General features: G+C 49.3%; 6 protein-coding genes across 6 annotated transcripts; 4 read left to right on the top strand and 2 right to left on the bottom strand.

The window, feature by feature from the left end:
• Positions 1–104: 104 nt before the first annotated feature.
• N7473_000162 (MFS transporter) lies at positions 105–1,738 on the bottom strand (the record flags this gene model as incomplete). Its single annotated transcript, XM_057146102.1, has 5 exons — positions 105–452; positions 550–909; positions 964–1,365; positions 1,422–1,436; positions 1,499–1,738. 5 exons carry the CDS (start codon positions 1,736–1,738, stop codon positions 105–107), a joined length of 1,365 nt encoding a protein of 454 aa, XP_057013988.1.
• Positions 1,739–3,283: 1,545 nt separating this feature from the next.
• On the top strand, positions 3,284–5,104 carry N7473_000161 (glycoside hydrolase family 43 protein; the record flags this gene model as incomplete). The annotated part of the gene is made up of 5 exons (XM_057146101.1): positions 3,284–3,685; positions 3,765–4,221; positions 4,278–4,451; positions 4,518–4,967; positions 5,022–5,104. 5 exons carry the CDS (start codon positions 3,284–3,286, stop codon positions 5,102–5,104), a joined length of 1,566 nt encoding a protein of 521 aa, XP_057013987.1.
• A 257-nt stretch (positions 5,105–5,361) lies between these two features.
• N7473_000160 (class I SAM-dependent methyltransferase) lies at positions 5,362–6,717 on the top strand (the record flags this gene model as incomplete). The annotated part of the gene is made up of 5 exons (XM_057146100.1): positions 5,362–5,631; positions 5,738–5,842; positions 5,890–5,930; positions 5,996–6,436; positions 6,495–6,717. 5 exons carry the CDS (start codon positions 5,362–5,364, stop codon positions 6,715–6,717), a joined length of 1,080 nt encoding a protein of 359 aa, XP_057013986.1.
• Positions 6,718–7,304: 587 nt separating this feature from the next.
• Positions 7,305–8,321, top strand: N7473_000159 (DUF3425 domain-containing protein; the record flags this gene model as incomplete). The annotated part of the gene is made up of 2 exons (XM_057146099.1): positions 7,305–7,485; positions 7,540–8,321. The coding sequence occupies exons 1-2, from the start codon at positions 7,338–7,340 to the stop codon at positions 8,319–8,321; spliced, it is 930 nt and encodes a 309-aa protein (XP_057013985.1). The 5' UTR covers positions 7,305–7,337.
• A 1,480-nt stretch (positions 8,322–9,801) lies between these two features.
• N7473_000158 (histidinol dehydrogenase family protein) lies at positions 9,802–11,171 on the bottom strand (the record flags this gene model as incomplete). The annotated part of the gene is made up of 2 exons (XM_057146098.1): positions 9,802–10,741; positions 10,813–11,171. The coding sequence occupies 2 exons, from the start codon at positions 11,169–11,171 to the stop codon at positions 9,802–9,804; spliced, it is 1,299 nt and encodes a 432-aa protein (XP_057013984.1).
• A 1,109-nt stretch (positions 11,172–12,280) lies between these two features.
• Positions 12,281–13,775, top strand: N7473_000157 (putative exo-polygalacturonase; the record flags this gene model as incomplete). Its single annotated transcript, XM_057146097.1, has 4 exons — positions 12,281–12,526; positions 12,587–12,843; positions 12,945–13,336; positions 13,420–13,775. The coding sequence occupies 4 exons, from the start codon at positions 12,281–12,283 to the stop codon at positions 13,773–13,775; spliced, it is 1,251 nt and encodes a 416-aa protein (XP_057013983.1).
• Positions 13,776–13,799: the final 24 nt, after the last annotated feature.

The raw sequence follows: 13,799 nt of genomic DNA, 5'->3' as shown, positions 1-13,799 counted from the left end.
ACAGCAAAAAAAGAGAGCCACGAGCCTGTCCCTGCCCGCTCAATCGCGACCGTGTCGTCATTATCGTCCATTCTCCAGGACATTATCCGCGTTTGCCGCTTAATTTACTCGCTGTGTTGCGCCTTGGACACACGCGGCAGTCCCAGCCAGGCCAGGAAGATGGCACCTGACAAGGCAATGATGAACGGCTGCAATACTTGCACACCCTTGGCCTGTGCTAGGGCCCCCACGGCGAAGGGGAGAACGGCGGCTCCAGAGCCGCCAAATGCCGCGCAGAACCCAATTGAACTGACATGCAGGTGTCGAGGGAGAAGCTTCGTGACGATCACGACTGCACCTGGGAAGAGCGGGCCCAGGAAGAATCCTTGGAGTGAGACGGCCACGGCGGAGGCGTAGAATTGAGGTACGAGCCACAAGACCAGTCCACATGCCATTGACAACAGAATATATCCCTAATCCCGATCCCGTGTTAGCAGTGGTTCGTGTCAAGTTGGGGTTGCCTCTACGATCTACGAGATCGCATGAAGCATTGCAAATCACTATACGTACCGAAATCGCCAATTTCTCACCCAGCCGGGGCGTGACAAAGCCCAAGATAATACGACCAACCGTAATACCCAGCCAGAAGCCTGTGGCTGTCATACCACTGGCGAACGCGCCACCGTTTCGAACCCGAATCATAAAGGTGACGATCCATCCCCCCAGCGCAACTTCAACGCCAACATAACCCAACAGGAAGAGCGAGCATAGCCATGTCACACGAGCAGACGGCCGTTTGAACAGAGCATCCCGAAGCCCGCCCTTTTTGTTTTCCTCCATTGAATGTGCATTCGCAGCCCGGAAGATGGCACCGGTGGCTTTCCAGAAGCATGCGCTGCAGGTTGCAAGTTCGACGACGGCACAGCCCACCTAGTCATTCTTAGCAAGGGATCCACAATGGAGCAAGTAAGTACGTGTGCTTACCATGACATAGTAAAAATTGAACCACGGCATCTGCGCCCGAGCAATCATCGAGGTCGCAATCAGCGGAGCCAACACTGCACCTAATCCATATACACCGTGCAGCAAGCCGAGTACCTCGTTCGCATTGGCCATGTTTCCGATCCAAGCATTCCACGCTGCATCTTCCAGTCCATTTCCGAAGCCTGCGAAGATGAACGAGACCACGAGGACTGGGTATGGTGGGTGGAGGCAGTTCACCACGTAGGCGATGAGATGGCATCCGGGTCCGAGCAGGGCTACTCCGCGCTGGCCGAGTGACATATGGATTCGGTGGTTGAGGAATGCTGCGAGGGTGTATCCGGCTAGCGGAGAGAGGAAGACTAGTGATACGACTGTGTAGGTGAGGTTATAGTAGGTCTCGAGCTGTGGGTTGATGTGAGTATGGTAGTGAATAACAGCGCATGTCGCAGAGTTCTTACATATGGAATTAAGGCCTGCATTCGTTAGTTTCTTAGCAATTCTTTTCCTAATTTATCGTCACGGGGTGGTTTCTTACACCGTATGCTGCATCATTAGCTCCCATAACCAGGAAGCTAAAGAAGGTCGCAAACGTGCGATAGACATTAATCTGGGGTTGATTCCATTTCTCCAACGCAGCGAATCCATCGGGGGATTCATTTGACTCCGTGTCATCTGCAGAATGTTGACTCGCTGGCAGAGCTTCGAGCATAATGTGGTTCGACGCATCGTGTGGATGTTGCTGCACCACACACGTGGACGTCGAGGTTGATGTCATGGCGGGCGCGGGCAATTGGTGTTCTTCCACACACACGGAAGCTATGTTGTGAATTGTCGATGAAGGAGGAAGAAAAAAAGATTCACCCAGAAACTTGGAGAACAAGAGAGCTATACCCCACAATTAAAGTGTTCTAGGTAATTTTTAAGCCTTGTTCAAGATTTGCTGGGTACGAGAGTTTGAGTCAACAGGTCCGATCCACCACCACCAGGTGCAGTGGCTACCACCATGCGGAGTGCAGCAGCTTGGCATATCGGAGGTTTACCCGCGTCGCCGAATGCAGGAAGCGGGAACCGCGGCTAAACTTCGGAGTGGCCTCTACTACCAGATTAGGTGACTGGGCCAGCATCCACCTGGAAAACTTCTGTCCAGATGACTTTTCTTGTTATTATTATTAGGTCAACTATACAGATGACTGGTCAGCTTTATATGGTCCAGAACGCTTCCCGAGTGGGTTACATTGCAGCAGCTGGTCATTGTGGGGCCCATCGCGGGGAATCTCGCTCTTATCTCCAACTCGTATCTGTAATGCGAACTTCACACGTGGTCGAATATGCAAGACTGCTACGGAGTACACAAAGTATCCATCATAGCTATAGTTTTGCTTTTTCTGGCAGGGAGTTTTCTCGGGGAAATAGCACTCGGTATGCATAGATTACGAGCTTGTTCATGGAAGGCGCGCTGATTCAAACACCAAATCTCCAATCAACGCAAAACCAGACGCTTAAACCCCGCTCATTTTCCGCTAACTTGATGTGTTCCCCGCCTACTCCTAGGACATGCAGGCGCGCAAATTTCATCAAGCATCCTTGGCTTTTTGTCCTGTTTAAATCTTCTCTGGCACGCGACCAAGCACACAGACACAGGGACTAAGACCGAATGGTCGTCACAAAAGTACCGAAATCAATAATGTTATCGCAGACAAGATTTTTCGTGGTAGCTATGGCTTATGATTTCCACGAGCTTTTCTTTACTGATGAACAGGTTACGTATATTACTACAAGCTAGGATGGCCTTGTAAGTGGCTAAAGTGAGGCCATCTTTCAAATTCAAGAATACAATGATCACTCTTTGAAGATTTTGATGGAAATGGTACGGGATGCTCAGATATGGCAGACCGTCTTACCAATGGCACTTATTGCGTATGTCAGAGTCAAAATAAAACAAGTGCTTGATCGAATACTTGGAAGGTTGGCCTCTCTATTATAACAGTAATGCCTCAGGAGTATGGCATTGCATCACGTCACTATGCATCGATAGATCTAGCACGATCTGTCACCACTCGATCACACTCTAGCGTTGACGCTATTTACTTTATTTTGATGTTCAGTTCACTCCAGGCGGGATTTTACCTCCTTTCTCGGCTAAAGGAGGGCCGCAATTTAGGCTCAGCCGGTGAATATTGGTACTGTACCTCATCCTGTAGGAAGCTAAATTCTCCACCAATCAGTGCCTCTCATCTCGAAATCATAACTCACGACTCAGCACTTATAAACCCACCACAAGTACGAAATACGAAATATACTAAAACCACCATTAACCATCATGAGTTTCACTAACCCCATCATCCCAGGTTTCAATCCAGACCCCTCAATCGTTCGCGTTGACAAGGATTTCTTCTTGGTCACCTCTAGTTTTGAATACTTCCCCGGCGCCCCAATCTATCACAGTCGCGACTTAATTCAGTGGAAGCTCATCGGCCATGCTTTGACCAGACCGAGTCAGCTTCAGATTCATACTCCCGAGCCGGGTGGTGGTGTGTGGGCTACTACTATCCGTTATCACAAGGGTGTATTTTATATCACTGCGGCGAGCTTTCAACGATATCGGCCTCAGCAGGATGATCGGGTTTGGCCGCAGGGATTTTATGTAAAAACTACGAATATCTGGGATGATAGTACCTGGTCTAATCCGGTGTATTTTGATCAAGTCGGATTCGATCAGGATGTAAGTTATTGCCCCGGAGAGCCGCCATTGTTTTCTCTGCGGATCTAGAAACAGTTCAAGACTAATGTGCGTTCATCAGCTATTCTGGGATGACGATGGAACTGTATACCTGTCATCAACATACCGCAAGCTCAAGCCCACTCCGGGCGTGAAGCTCAAGGACTTTGCCATCCATATTTGCACAGTGGATCTCGCCACGGGACACTCCACATCAGAACCAAAACTAATCCGCGAGTCATCATCCGGAGTTGCAGAGGGATCCCATATCTTCAAGCGCGGTCGCTACTATTATCTTTTTTCGGCCGAAGGTGGTACCGAAAGTGGACATTGCGAATGGGTTAGTCGCAGCGAAGTTGGACCCTTGGGACCGTGGGAACTTGCGCCGAATAATCCCCTCTGGCGTAATGGGGTGGAAGATGAAGTTCAGAATACCGGTCATATTGATCTAGTTGAAGATGCTGATGGGAATTGGTGGGCGGTTCTTTTGGCGGTTCGGCCGATGCGAAAAGGGGATCAGTGGGAAGAGTCTGTTTTTGGTACGTTTTGTGAAGGGTCGTCGATTGAAGTAGGTTAGGGCTGATCACTGCTGCAGGACGGGAGAGTTTCCTTGTCCGTGTGGAGTGGGAGAATGACTGGCCGATTGTTAATGGCGGCAAGAGGATCACCCTTCAGTCTAATGGACCGGGGCTTTACCAACACGACATCCCGATTTCCTGGAAGGATGACTTTTCAAGCCCCAATCTCCAGTTGGGATGGTATAGAAAAAGTATGCACGCGATATGGAACCCTCAGACGCGTGAACAACCACTGAAATGAGTCTTCTCCTTACTAGATACCCCCTTCTCCGTCGACTATTCTCTGGCTGAACGTCCCAATCATCTCCGCCTATATGGTGGACCATACACCCTTTCAGTACCAGCCAGTCCAACAATGTTCCTACGAAAGCAAACCCATCGATTCTGCACCTGGGAGACGAAACTATCATTCCAACCCACTTCCGAGCACACCGAAGCTGGAACTGTCGTATGGTGGAATTATTTCACGCATAGTAGCCTCGGAATTCGGAAACGAGGTGACCAGCGAATTATTCGGTTCAAACCATCAGAAGGTGACGTGGTTGAGGTCACTTTAGATCTGACCGGAGATGTTGTCCTCATTATCGAATGTGGTAACGAGTATCGATTTGGTTATCGTGGCCCGTCTAGCGAGGAGACTATTTGGATTGGAAGTGTGGCCAATCACGTCGCGACCAAGGCACCTCCTGTGGGCGCACCTTTTACGGGTATGATTTACATGAAATTCTCCGAGAGTCTATAAAATGCTAATACAAAAGTAGGTATCATGATCGGGCTTTATGGTTTTGGTGACCGCCAGCGTTGTACAACTCCTGCCGACTTTGCCTATGCACAATTTCGATGAAATGCGGGCCACGTATATCTAAGGAATATCTTGGTAGATTAAGATAGTCAAATCTCATCTCTATCTAAATAAGAATCGATGTGTATTTCATGGATCAACTTCACCCCTCACCCCAGATCCCGAGACACGTCACGTGCCGTCGGTCTGGGCCCCCAACATTTGACCAAGGCGTAAGCGATCGTCTTGGACTCTCTCCTCACGGGCCACAGAAAGAGAATGCGCCCTCCTCCTCTCATCCACGGTCCCTGGCCTTGAACATGTCCTCGGATTACGGGGAAGACAGTGATGTGACTCTGCTACATTCCGGCACCCGCCCCGCCGTTGACAGCCTCACCCTGACTCGTGTACCCTTACCTGCTCCACCCTCATACCTCCCCCGGCCCGAAGAAGACCCTACCGAAAACGATTCAGCCTACGGTGAAGACTCCCTCTTGCGAGATGATACGAAAACACTCGCTTCGTATATCACCGAGTATCGATACGAGTTTGGTCGGCGGTACCATGCTTTTAGGGATGGGGCTTATTGGGTACGTGCGGGGGGAGGCGAGATAATGCCCCTCTACCTAACTCAGGGTCGGCCCGGAAAAATTTAGACAATGGACCGTGGGACTGATTTTGGGGAAATGTGTCTAGGGACCGAATGACGAGGTTGCAAATGAACAGCAAGATCTTGCGCATCATATGTATACGGTGACACTGGACGGAAAGCTGCATCTGGCCCCGCTTAGCCAGCCACAGGTAGGTTGTTCCTGGATCCCTGCATGTGCCTTTCTAAACGGACCTAGGAAATCCTTGATGTGGGGACCGGAACAGGGATATGGTCTATGTGTGTTGATTGAAGATATCCGCATTGTGAATTTAGGGTGTTATGAAGCTAATTGTCAATTCTAGTGATATGGCGGATGAATACCCTGGCGCCCGAGTCACCGGAGTGGACCTTTCACCAATACAGCCATCGTTCGTACCCCCTAATTGTACATTCGAGATTGATGATATGACCATGCCATGGACATATGCCCCTGAGAGATTTGATTTTATTCATATTCGCGAGTTATTTGGCTCCATACCCGACTGGGATGCATTCTTCCAGCAATGCTACCGCGCACTGAAGCCGGGGGGCTATATCGAAGTCGTCGAGCACTCGGTGACCCCTGTAGTCGATGATGCTACGATGGGTCCAGGTCATTTTTACCGGACTTGGGGCAAGACTGTCATGCAAGCTGGAGAACGATTTGGCAAGAGCTTTTCCATCTGGGAAGAAAGTGCCGACCGATTGAAAAGGGCCGGGTTTGAAGATGTGGTGGAGAAACGTTATAAATGGCCGATGAACGGGTATGCTCCTGTTTGATGAAGATTTATGAAAAACAATGAAGCCTAACACTAGCAGTAGGTGGAGTGATGACCCGAAGCTACATGAGCTGGGCCGGTGGAATCAGTTTCGACTGAGTGGAGGAATTGAGGGATTCATGCTTCGGCTTTTGACCTCGACGTTAGAATGGCCCTATGAAAAGGCCCAACTGTTTCTTGCGCAAATGCGTGCAAATCTTCGTGACCATCGCACGCATGCTTACCTCCCAGGTACTGTGGTTGTGGCACGAAAACCAGTTGGGTAAGTCATCTGCTGGAGTCTTGCTTAACTCCTACTACTACCCAGCGCCAAGTCAGGAGGCGGGCAATGCTTTGAGCTGTGCATATAATCGCTCATGTTTTGTTCCTTTTTCTTTCTTTCTTTCTTCTTTGTGTTTTCATATACCCATGCATTGGCCAACGCGTTATGATGAAGGAGCCAAGTTTCGATGTACATAGCCCTGAGATAAAGCTTGCATTAGCGGTTTTGACCGCATTGAATTCGTCTCGACTGGGATCATCATTCTTGATTTTCTGACTGTCGAACTTTAATGGAGACCATCTTACGACTTGGTATGACGTAGTGAGATGGCAAGTTTAGACTTGAAGGAGATCTATTTCAACCCCAACCTAGCATGTTTACTCTTTCACCCATCTTGACCCTGAGATAAGGTACGGTATCTCGTACTCCCTAGTCATGACAATACACAAACCTCGCTTCTTAACTCCGGACCCACTACTCACCAAACCCCAAAATTGATTGGCCAAGACCCGCCAGCCTCAATTGTCAGCGTCCCGCATAAATCGAAGCCCCCTCGCCTCTTCCCTCCACTTCTCCTTCAAACCGTTAGAACTGCTGACAGAACCCTTACCTCCGACCGCGAGAATGGCCACTTCCCCACAGCCAGAGATGACCAAGGCGATACCGGCGCCGGACACGGACGCTCGCGCACCAGCGGGAGACGATTGGGCTGGCCTCACAGATCCTGCCGAGCGCCGGAGGAGACAGAATCGGATTAATCAAAGGGCTCACCGTATGTTCTTCACCATCTAGTTTGGTCATGAGGCAAATACTAACAGTCGCATAGGAATGCGCCAGCGCCAGCGCATGCGAAACAACAAAGATATCCATCCCAAGAGCGTCGTCGCCTCGACCTCATCCTCATCCTCATCCTCGTCTTCATCTTCATCCTCATCCTCAAGTCCATCCTCCTCAACCGCCATTGTCCGCAAACAAAGCAGCTCCTCACCATCAGACCAATCCCCGCGCGAGAGTGGATGCCTTACGTCCAAAGCTACACGAATACTCCTGAGTCAATTTGCCGAATCGGCTTACCAGAGTTACACGCAGGGTTCTCCAACTTCCGAGCATCTCCTGATGCTAACACAAGTCAACGTCTTCCGCGCCTTCGGACATATTGTCCAAGTACTCGGTTGGAATTTTGACGAAATGGACGACGACGCAATTTCCCCGTTTGCCATTCCTTCCGCCGCGCAGGCATCCACACCACCAGACTACAGCGATATGCCTCTCAGCCTGCGTCCCACCAGAGTACAAAGAACTACTCCCCATCATCCGTGGTTGGATTTCTTCCCTTTGCCGAAAATGAGGGACAATATGATACAAGCGGGCAATGAGTGGGATGACGAGGCGCTTTGTCGGGATATTATGGGGTTCTGGGAACCTTCTTCGACTGCTGCGCCGGGACTACTGGTTTGGGGGGAGCCGTGGGATCCTCGGAATTGGGAGTTGACGGAGACTTTCTTGAAAAAGTGGCAGTGGATTGTGAGGGGGTGTCCGGAGATCATGGAGTCAACGAACTCGTGGCGGGCAAAGCGTGGTGAGAAGCTTATATTTAGGTATATCTAGATATCGAAAGAATAAGAAGCAGGTTCACCGTTCATGAAGTTCCTCATCCTCCCCATCCATCTTCGATACCGATTATTAAGCAGTCCCCTCAAGTGAGAGCCGGCGTCAGTGGCATGTTGAGCCGATCGGTGGCGCTAATGCAAGTTGCTGACAGCCAAGGCGAGCCTAAAAAGAGGATCCGGAATTTGGATCAATCAGAATGACCTATTCCCGGAGAGGGTCCACTCCAAGTGATATCACCCGGATTGAAACTGTGTTTCGTATTGTAAATTCCGTAATACAATTCCTCAATGACGTCACATCACAAAACAATCGTACTCGGGTTCGGACTCGCAGGAGACAAACAGTCGATATACCACGGTGTCCAATAATTTTTTAATTCTGTTAAGATTTAGTATTAAGGTTGTAGAAATGGACCGAACACGCCAGCCAACAATGCCAAAGACCCCTTCCAGCTAGTATCCCCTTATGGGCCATGACCGATATATATAATACGCGTGATGTTGGAGGCCCCCTCCGAATCCCATCCATGGGAATGTAAAAATTGTAGTCCCATGCCTGTAAGCAAATTTCCACGGGCGTGGGCAACCTATGCACGAGTCTCCTCTAAGAATGCTCTTCATTAGGTTTGGTATTAATTTGAAGGAGCTTCCGCTCCTTGAGGCCTTTCTCTAGGCCCACCGCCAAATGCCTCGATCCTGTGTCTTTCCGTTCTTCCGTTTCTTCCTTGCTCGTCTTGCAGAAAATATAATTTCCCGTCGACATGGTCCGGTTTGTAGACCACGTCTCCTTCCATTTTTTTGGGGGCCGGGAGGTTTTGGGATATATGGCCGGTGGTTTTATAGCCATATCCTTCTTCCTTGATGGGAGAGGACAAGATTGACAAGTTCCTCGTTTTACATGTCTCTTTGCATAGAAACTTGCTCATAGCTAATTACTTTGAGATCTGAATAAATTGCTAAAATTTTTGATACTTGAGGAAATCTCTAGCCAAAGAGGCATGCAAAATGAGATACTGTCAATCTTGTCTTCTCCCATCAAAGAAGAAGGAGATCTTGGTCTGGAAGACAGAAGAGGAGAATGAAGACAGGAGAACAGGAGAACAGGAGAACAGGAGATAGTCTATATAGCTATCGACGAAATTGTCGGTCAGACAGAAAAGGAAGGAGTCTCTAAGTCAGACGGAGGAGCACAGCAGATGGAAGAGCCCAGGTCCTGGATGAAATCAAATGGAAAAAGGCAAAGAGGGAGGAATATTCCTTAATACTGCTTCTGAATTACTGTCAGAATAGCATTGGTAGATCCTAGCAGGAATGAAGAGCTAGATTGAAGGAATCAGAAGGGGTACTTCTGTATTGAGACTTGTCGCTGAACAGCCCAAGTCCGCCAGTATGGTAGGTAAATGGAAAGAGAAATTCTTTGCATTCAAATCAATTACACCAATTCCAGGTATTCTATCTCAAATCCTCTCTTCTCCTTACTAAATCCACTCAAACTTATCACCCAAGAACTGATGAGCCCTGACATCGCCAGACCGAGCATGCCCCTCAAAGTTCTCTGCCCGAGCAGCCCGTCCACACAAACGACCGAGCTCACCACTCTCCTGTTCCGAAGTCACCTCTTGATAGGTCACAGTCTTCAGGTACTTGCCCACCCACAGACCACCGGTGTACCTAGCCGCTCCACGGGTAGGAAGAACATGGTTGGTACCAATGCACTTATCTCCGTATGAAACACAAGTCTTCTCACCCAGGAATAGAGCGCCGTAGTTGGACATTTTCTCCAGTGCCTCGCGCGGCTTTTGCGTCAGGATCTGGACGTGTTCGGACGCGTACTCGTCGGCTAGCTTATATGCTTCGTCCAGGGTGTCCACGACAATAACTTCACCCAGGCGATCCCAAGAAACACCGGCAATATCGGCGGTGGGCAGGATCTTTAATAACCGGTCTACTTCGGCGATGGTCTTTTCACCGACGCTTTGAGAGTTGGTGATCAGTACGGCGGGGGAGTCAGGACCATGCTCAGCCTGAGAGAGGAGATCGGTGGCAACGGTGAACGGGTTGGCGTGCTCGTCAGCGACGATGAGGACTTCTGTTGGACCAGCGGGAAGGTCAATTCCAATCTCCTCGCCGAACAATTGGCGCTTCGCCTCGGCGACGAAGGCATTGCCGGGCCCGGCGATGAAATCCACCTTTTTCATGGTCTCTGTACCGATGGCCATTGCGGCGACCGCTTGCACTCCACCTAGGATGTAGATCGCGTCGGCACCGGCAAAGTGCATTGCGGCCACGGTGTTGGCGGGGATCTTGCCGGCGATGGGAGGTGTGCATGCGGTAACGTGAGGGACGCCGGCGCACTTGGCTGTCAGAATGGTCATATGGCTAGAGGCGAGCAGGGGATAGCGCCCGCCGGGGATGTAACTGGAAGAAAAGCAGAGTCAGTACAGGCCTTGAGTGAAATACTATGATAGGACGGGTAGAATGAAACTCACGCGCCAACAGAGTTGATGGGAACATTCTTCTGTCCCAGATGAACGCCCGGTCGAATCTCCAGCTCAAAGTCCTTTAGCGATGCTCTTTGCGCCAAAGCGAAAGTGCGCACATTCTCCTGGACTTGCTTGATGTCGTCGATAATCTGCTGGGGAACGGTTGAAACGATTTGCTGGATCTCCTCGGGCGACAACTTGAAGCTTTCAGGGCTCCATTTATCAAACTTTTTCGAGTATGTTCTCACTGCCTTGTCGCCATCAGCACGAATGTCATTTATGACACCCCGCACGATAGCAGACACATCGACTGTAGATGCGGGGCCCGCATTTGAGCGATTGGGTTGTTTCAGCTTGAGGACCATGGTGACGATGCAGTAAAAAGGAGGAGGTGTTAAGAACGCTTTTGAATTCGTGTTCTGGATTTGACTACAAGCAGGGGTTATCAATGGTCATATTTGAAGCTCCTGACAATGCGATTCAACTATCGTGACTACTTGAGCTTCATGTTTGTGTTCGGAATCGGCGCCGATGCCGATGTATTCTTCATACAACTAAAAGTGCCCCGCACTTGTCGGATGCGCGTGGAGATCTTGACGCGTCTCGGAATGTGGGGAAATTTTGCTGCGGGACGCCCCCGAATCGATTGTAATTCGTGATCACAAGGGCTAAGATGCTTGACTAATTATTCTAGTGCGATTAATATATTCCCGGCATCCGCCGATGGACGGGTCAGAGTGCTCTTTTTGACTTTGAATAGTATCTGTCCCGCTAGGGAGCGCATACGGGTAGGGTACAATCCGGATCGAGACCGCTATACTAAAGCTGGCACGCATCGAGCCTGTCATTTATCATGACCATCCTATTCCAACCAGAAAAAACAAGTTGTTCCGATATTTCACGGATGATCCTTGGTCCGTGGCCTCGGCTGTTCACCCCTTACTAAGTCTACCTATTCCTTCATGATATTTCCGCCAGTTCCGGACAACAATAACAAGAATATCCTGACCAAATGCTCGTGCTGATTCCAACGTCCATGGAAAGATGGAATACTGGAATCGTCTCTGTTCATGCTACAGTTGGTGCCGTCCCAACATAGGGTACATCGCATCGAAAGCAGAAGCTGCTTTTTCCCAGTTTCAAGCGGCCACTTTCTATTGTGGGCCACAGACTCCTTTTTCAAAAAATGAACACGCTCTTATAATGATCGAGTCAATACCTGGGAATCTCTCGCTATTTAACACCACACGGCTCACAAACCTAGTGAGTCAAACGCGACCTCGCTGCAATCTACCCCGAGCTCTTTTCCCCGCATTTCTAACAATCCTTCCCTATGTCGATCAAAACACAAGTATTTCCACAAATGAAATCAACTTTCAATTCCAATTTCAATGGTTAAAAATGTAGTATAATATTGTAGAAATCACAATATACAATATTCACAAAGTCAAGAAGAAGAAATTCATCAGCTGCTATGAAGTTCCTAGCAATAGCCGCGCTGTTTACGACACTCGTGGCGGGCTTATCCCCCTCAAAAGTCTGTGTCGTACCTGCAGCCGGTAACTCGTCAATTGACGATACTCCCGCTGTGCTAAAAGCATTTGATCAATGTGGACATGGAGGCAAGATTCTCTTCGCAAATACTACCTATCACATCAATAGTGTTATGAACACGACAGGATTGAAGGATGTTGAGATTGATCTCCGTGGAACGCTTTTGGTATGAATTTCCTCCTCAAACTACCCATGAATTCAACACTGATAATAAGTGTGCTGTTAGTGGAGCACAAATGTCTCGTACTGGCTCAATCACTCCTTGCCGGTTGGATACCAGAATCAATCCACGGCGTGGGTATTCGGCGGCAAAAATATCCGCTTTAAAGGCCATGGATATGGCACTTTTGATGGAAATGGGCAAACTTGGTATAATGCCTGTGGATCTGTGTCGAATTATCCCGGTCGACCTCATGCTTTGACTGTGTCGGAGACTAGTGACTCGGAGTTTACGGGGTTGCGGTTTGTTCAGAGTCAGATGTGGTTAGTATCTCCTTCACCACACTTAACACCCCCCACCGTCTTGAGAGATGAGACGGATACTTTATCATGATGAAGATGATTACTGATTAGCTCCACCTTAGGACCCTCTCCATCATCCACTCCCAAAACACCGTCTTCGACCACATCTACGTAAACAGCACCAGCGTCCACGCCTCATCCCGCAACACCGACGGCGCAGATACAATCTACAGTTCCCACATTACCTTTCGCAATTGGGAAGTCGACAATGGCGATGACAGTATCAGTCTCAAGGCTAATTCGACAGATATCCTCATTGAAGACTCCCTCTTCCATCGCGGCCTGGGTATCGCAATCGGCAGTATCGGCCAGTACAAAGATACCTATGAGACTATCCAGCGTGTCAGAGCGAGAAATATCACGTATAGCAAGACGCTTCATGCGGTTTATTTCAAGACTTGGACTGGGGAACAAGTTAATTATCCTCCTAATGGGGGTGGTGGTGGTCTTGGTTGTATGTTTCCAGCAATTCTATACGCCTTGTTTCATTGGATTGGATGGGGGTGAAGGATTGCGCTGACTTTCTGACTTTTCTAGTTGCATCGGATATGATATTCGAGGACCTCAGTGCTACCGCGTTGAGGGGACCCGCTATCGCGATCTCACAGTGTACCACTTTTTCGGGGACTGCGGGGAATTGCACGTCTTCTAAATTCCAGCTTCGAGATTTGACATTCAAGAATTTGAGTGGGACAACTACTAGTGCGGATGTGGCTAGCTTTCAATGCTCTGCTGTGAAGCCTTGCGAGAATATCTCGATTACAGGTGTTGACTTGGCTTTAGCTAATGGGACGTTGGCTGACGACTATCTGTGTGGGAATGTTGAGGGGACTCGTGGATTCAACTGCACTGGGGCTGTGTGTGTTGGTGGAAGTGCGACTGGTGGGTGCTGAGGGCTGGAGTTTCTGTTTCAAGTT

This window comes from Penicillium subrubescens (genome assembly GCF_028828155.1).
Source record: "Penicillium subrubescens strain IBT 31985 chromosome Unknown utg000001l_segment0_segment0, whole genome shotgun sequence".
NCBI classification, from domain to species: domain Eukaryota; kingdom Fungi; phylum Ascomycota; class Eurotiomycetes; order Eurotiales; family Aspergillaceae; genus Penicillium; species Penicillium subrubescens.
The sequence above is the reverse complement of the archived record's forward strand: the minus strand, read 5'-3'. Positions and strand labels throughout refer to the sequence as shown.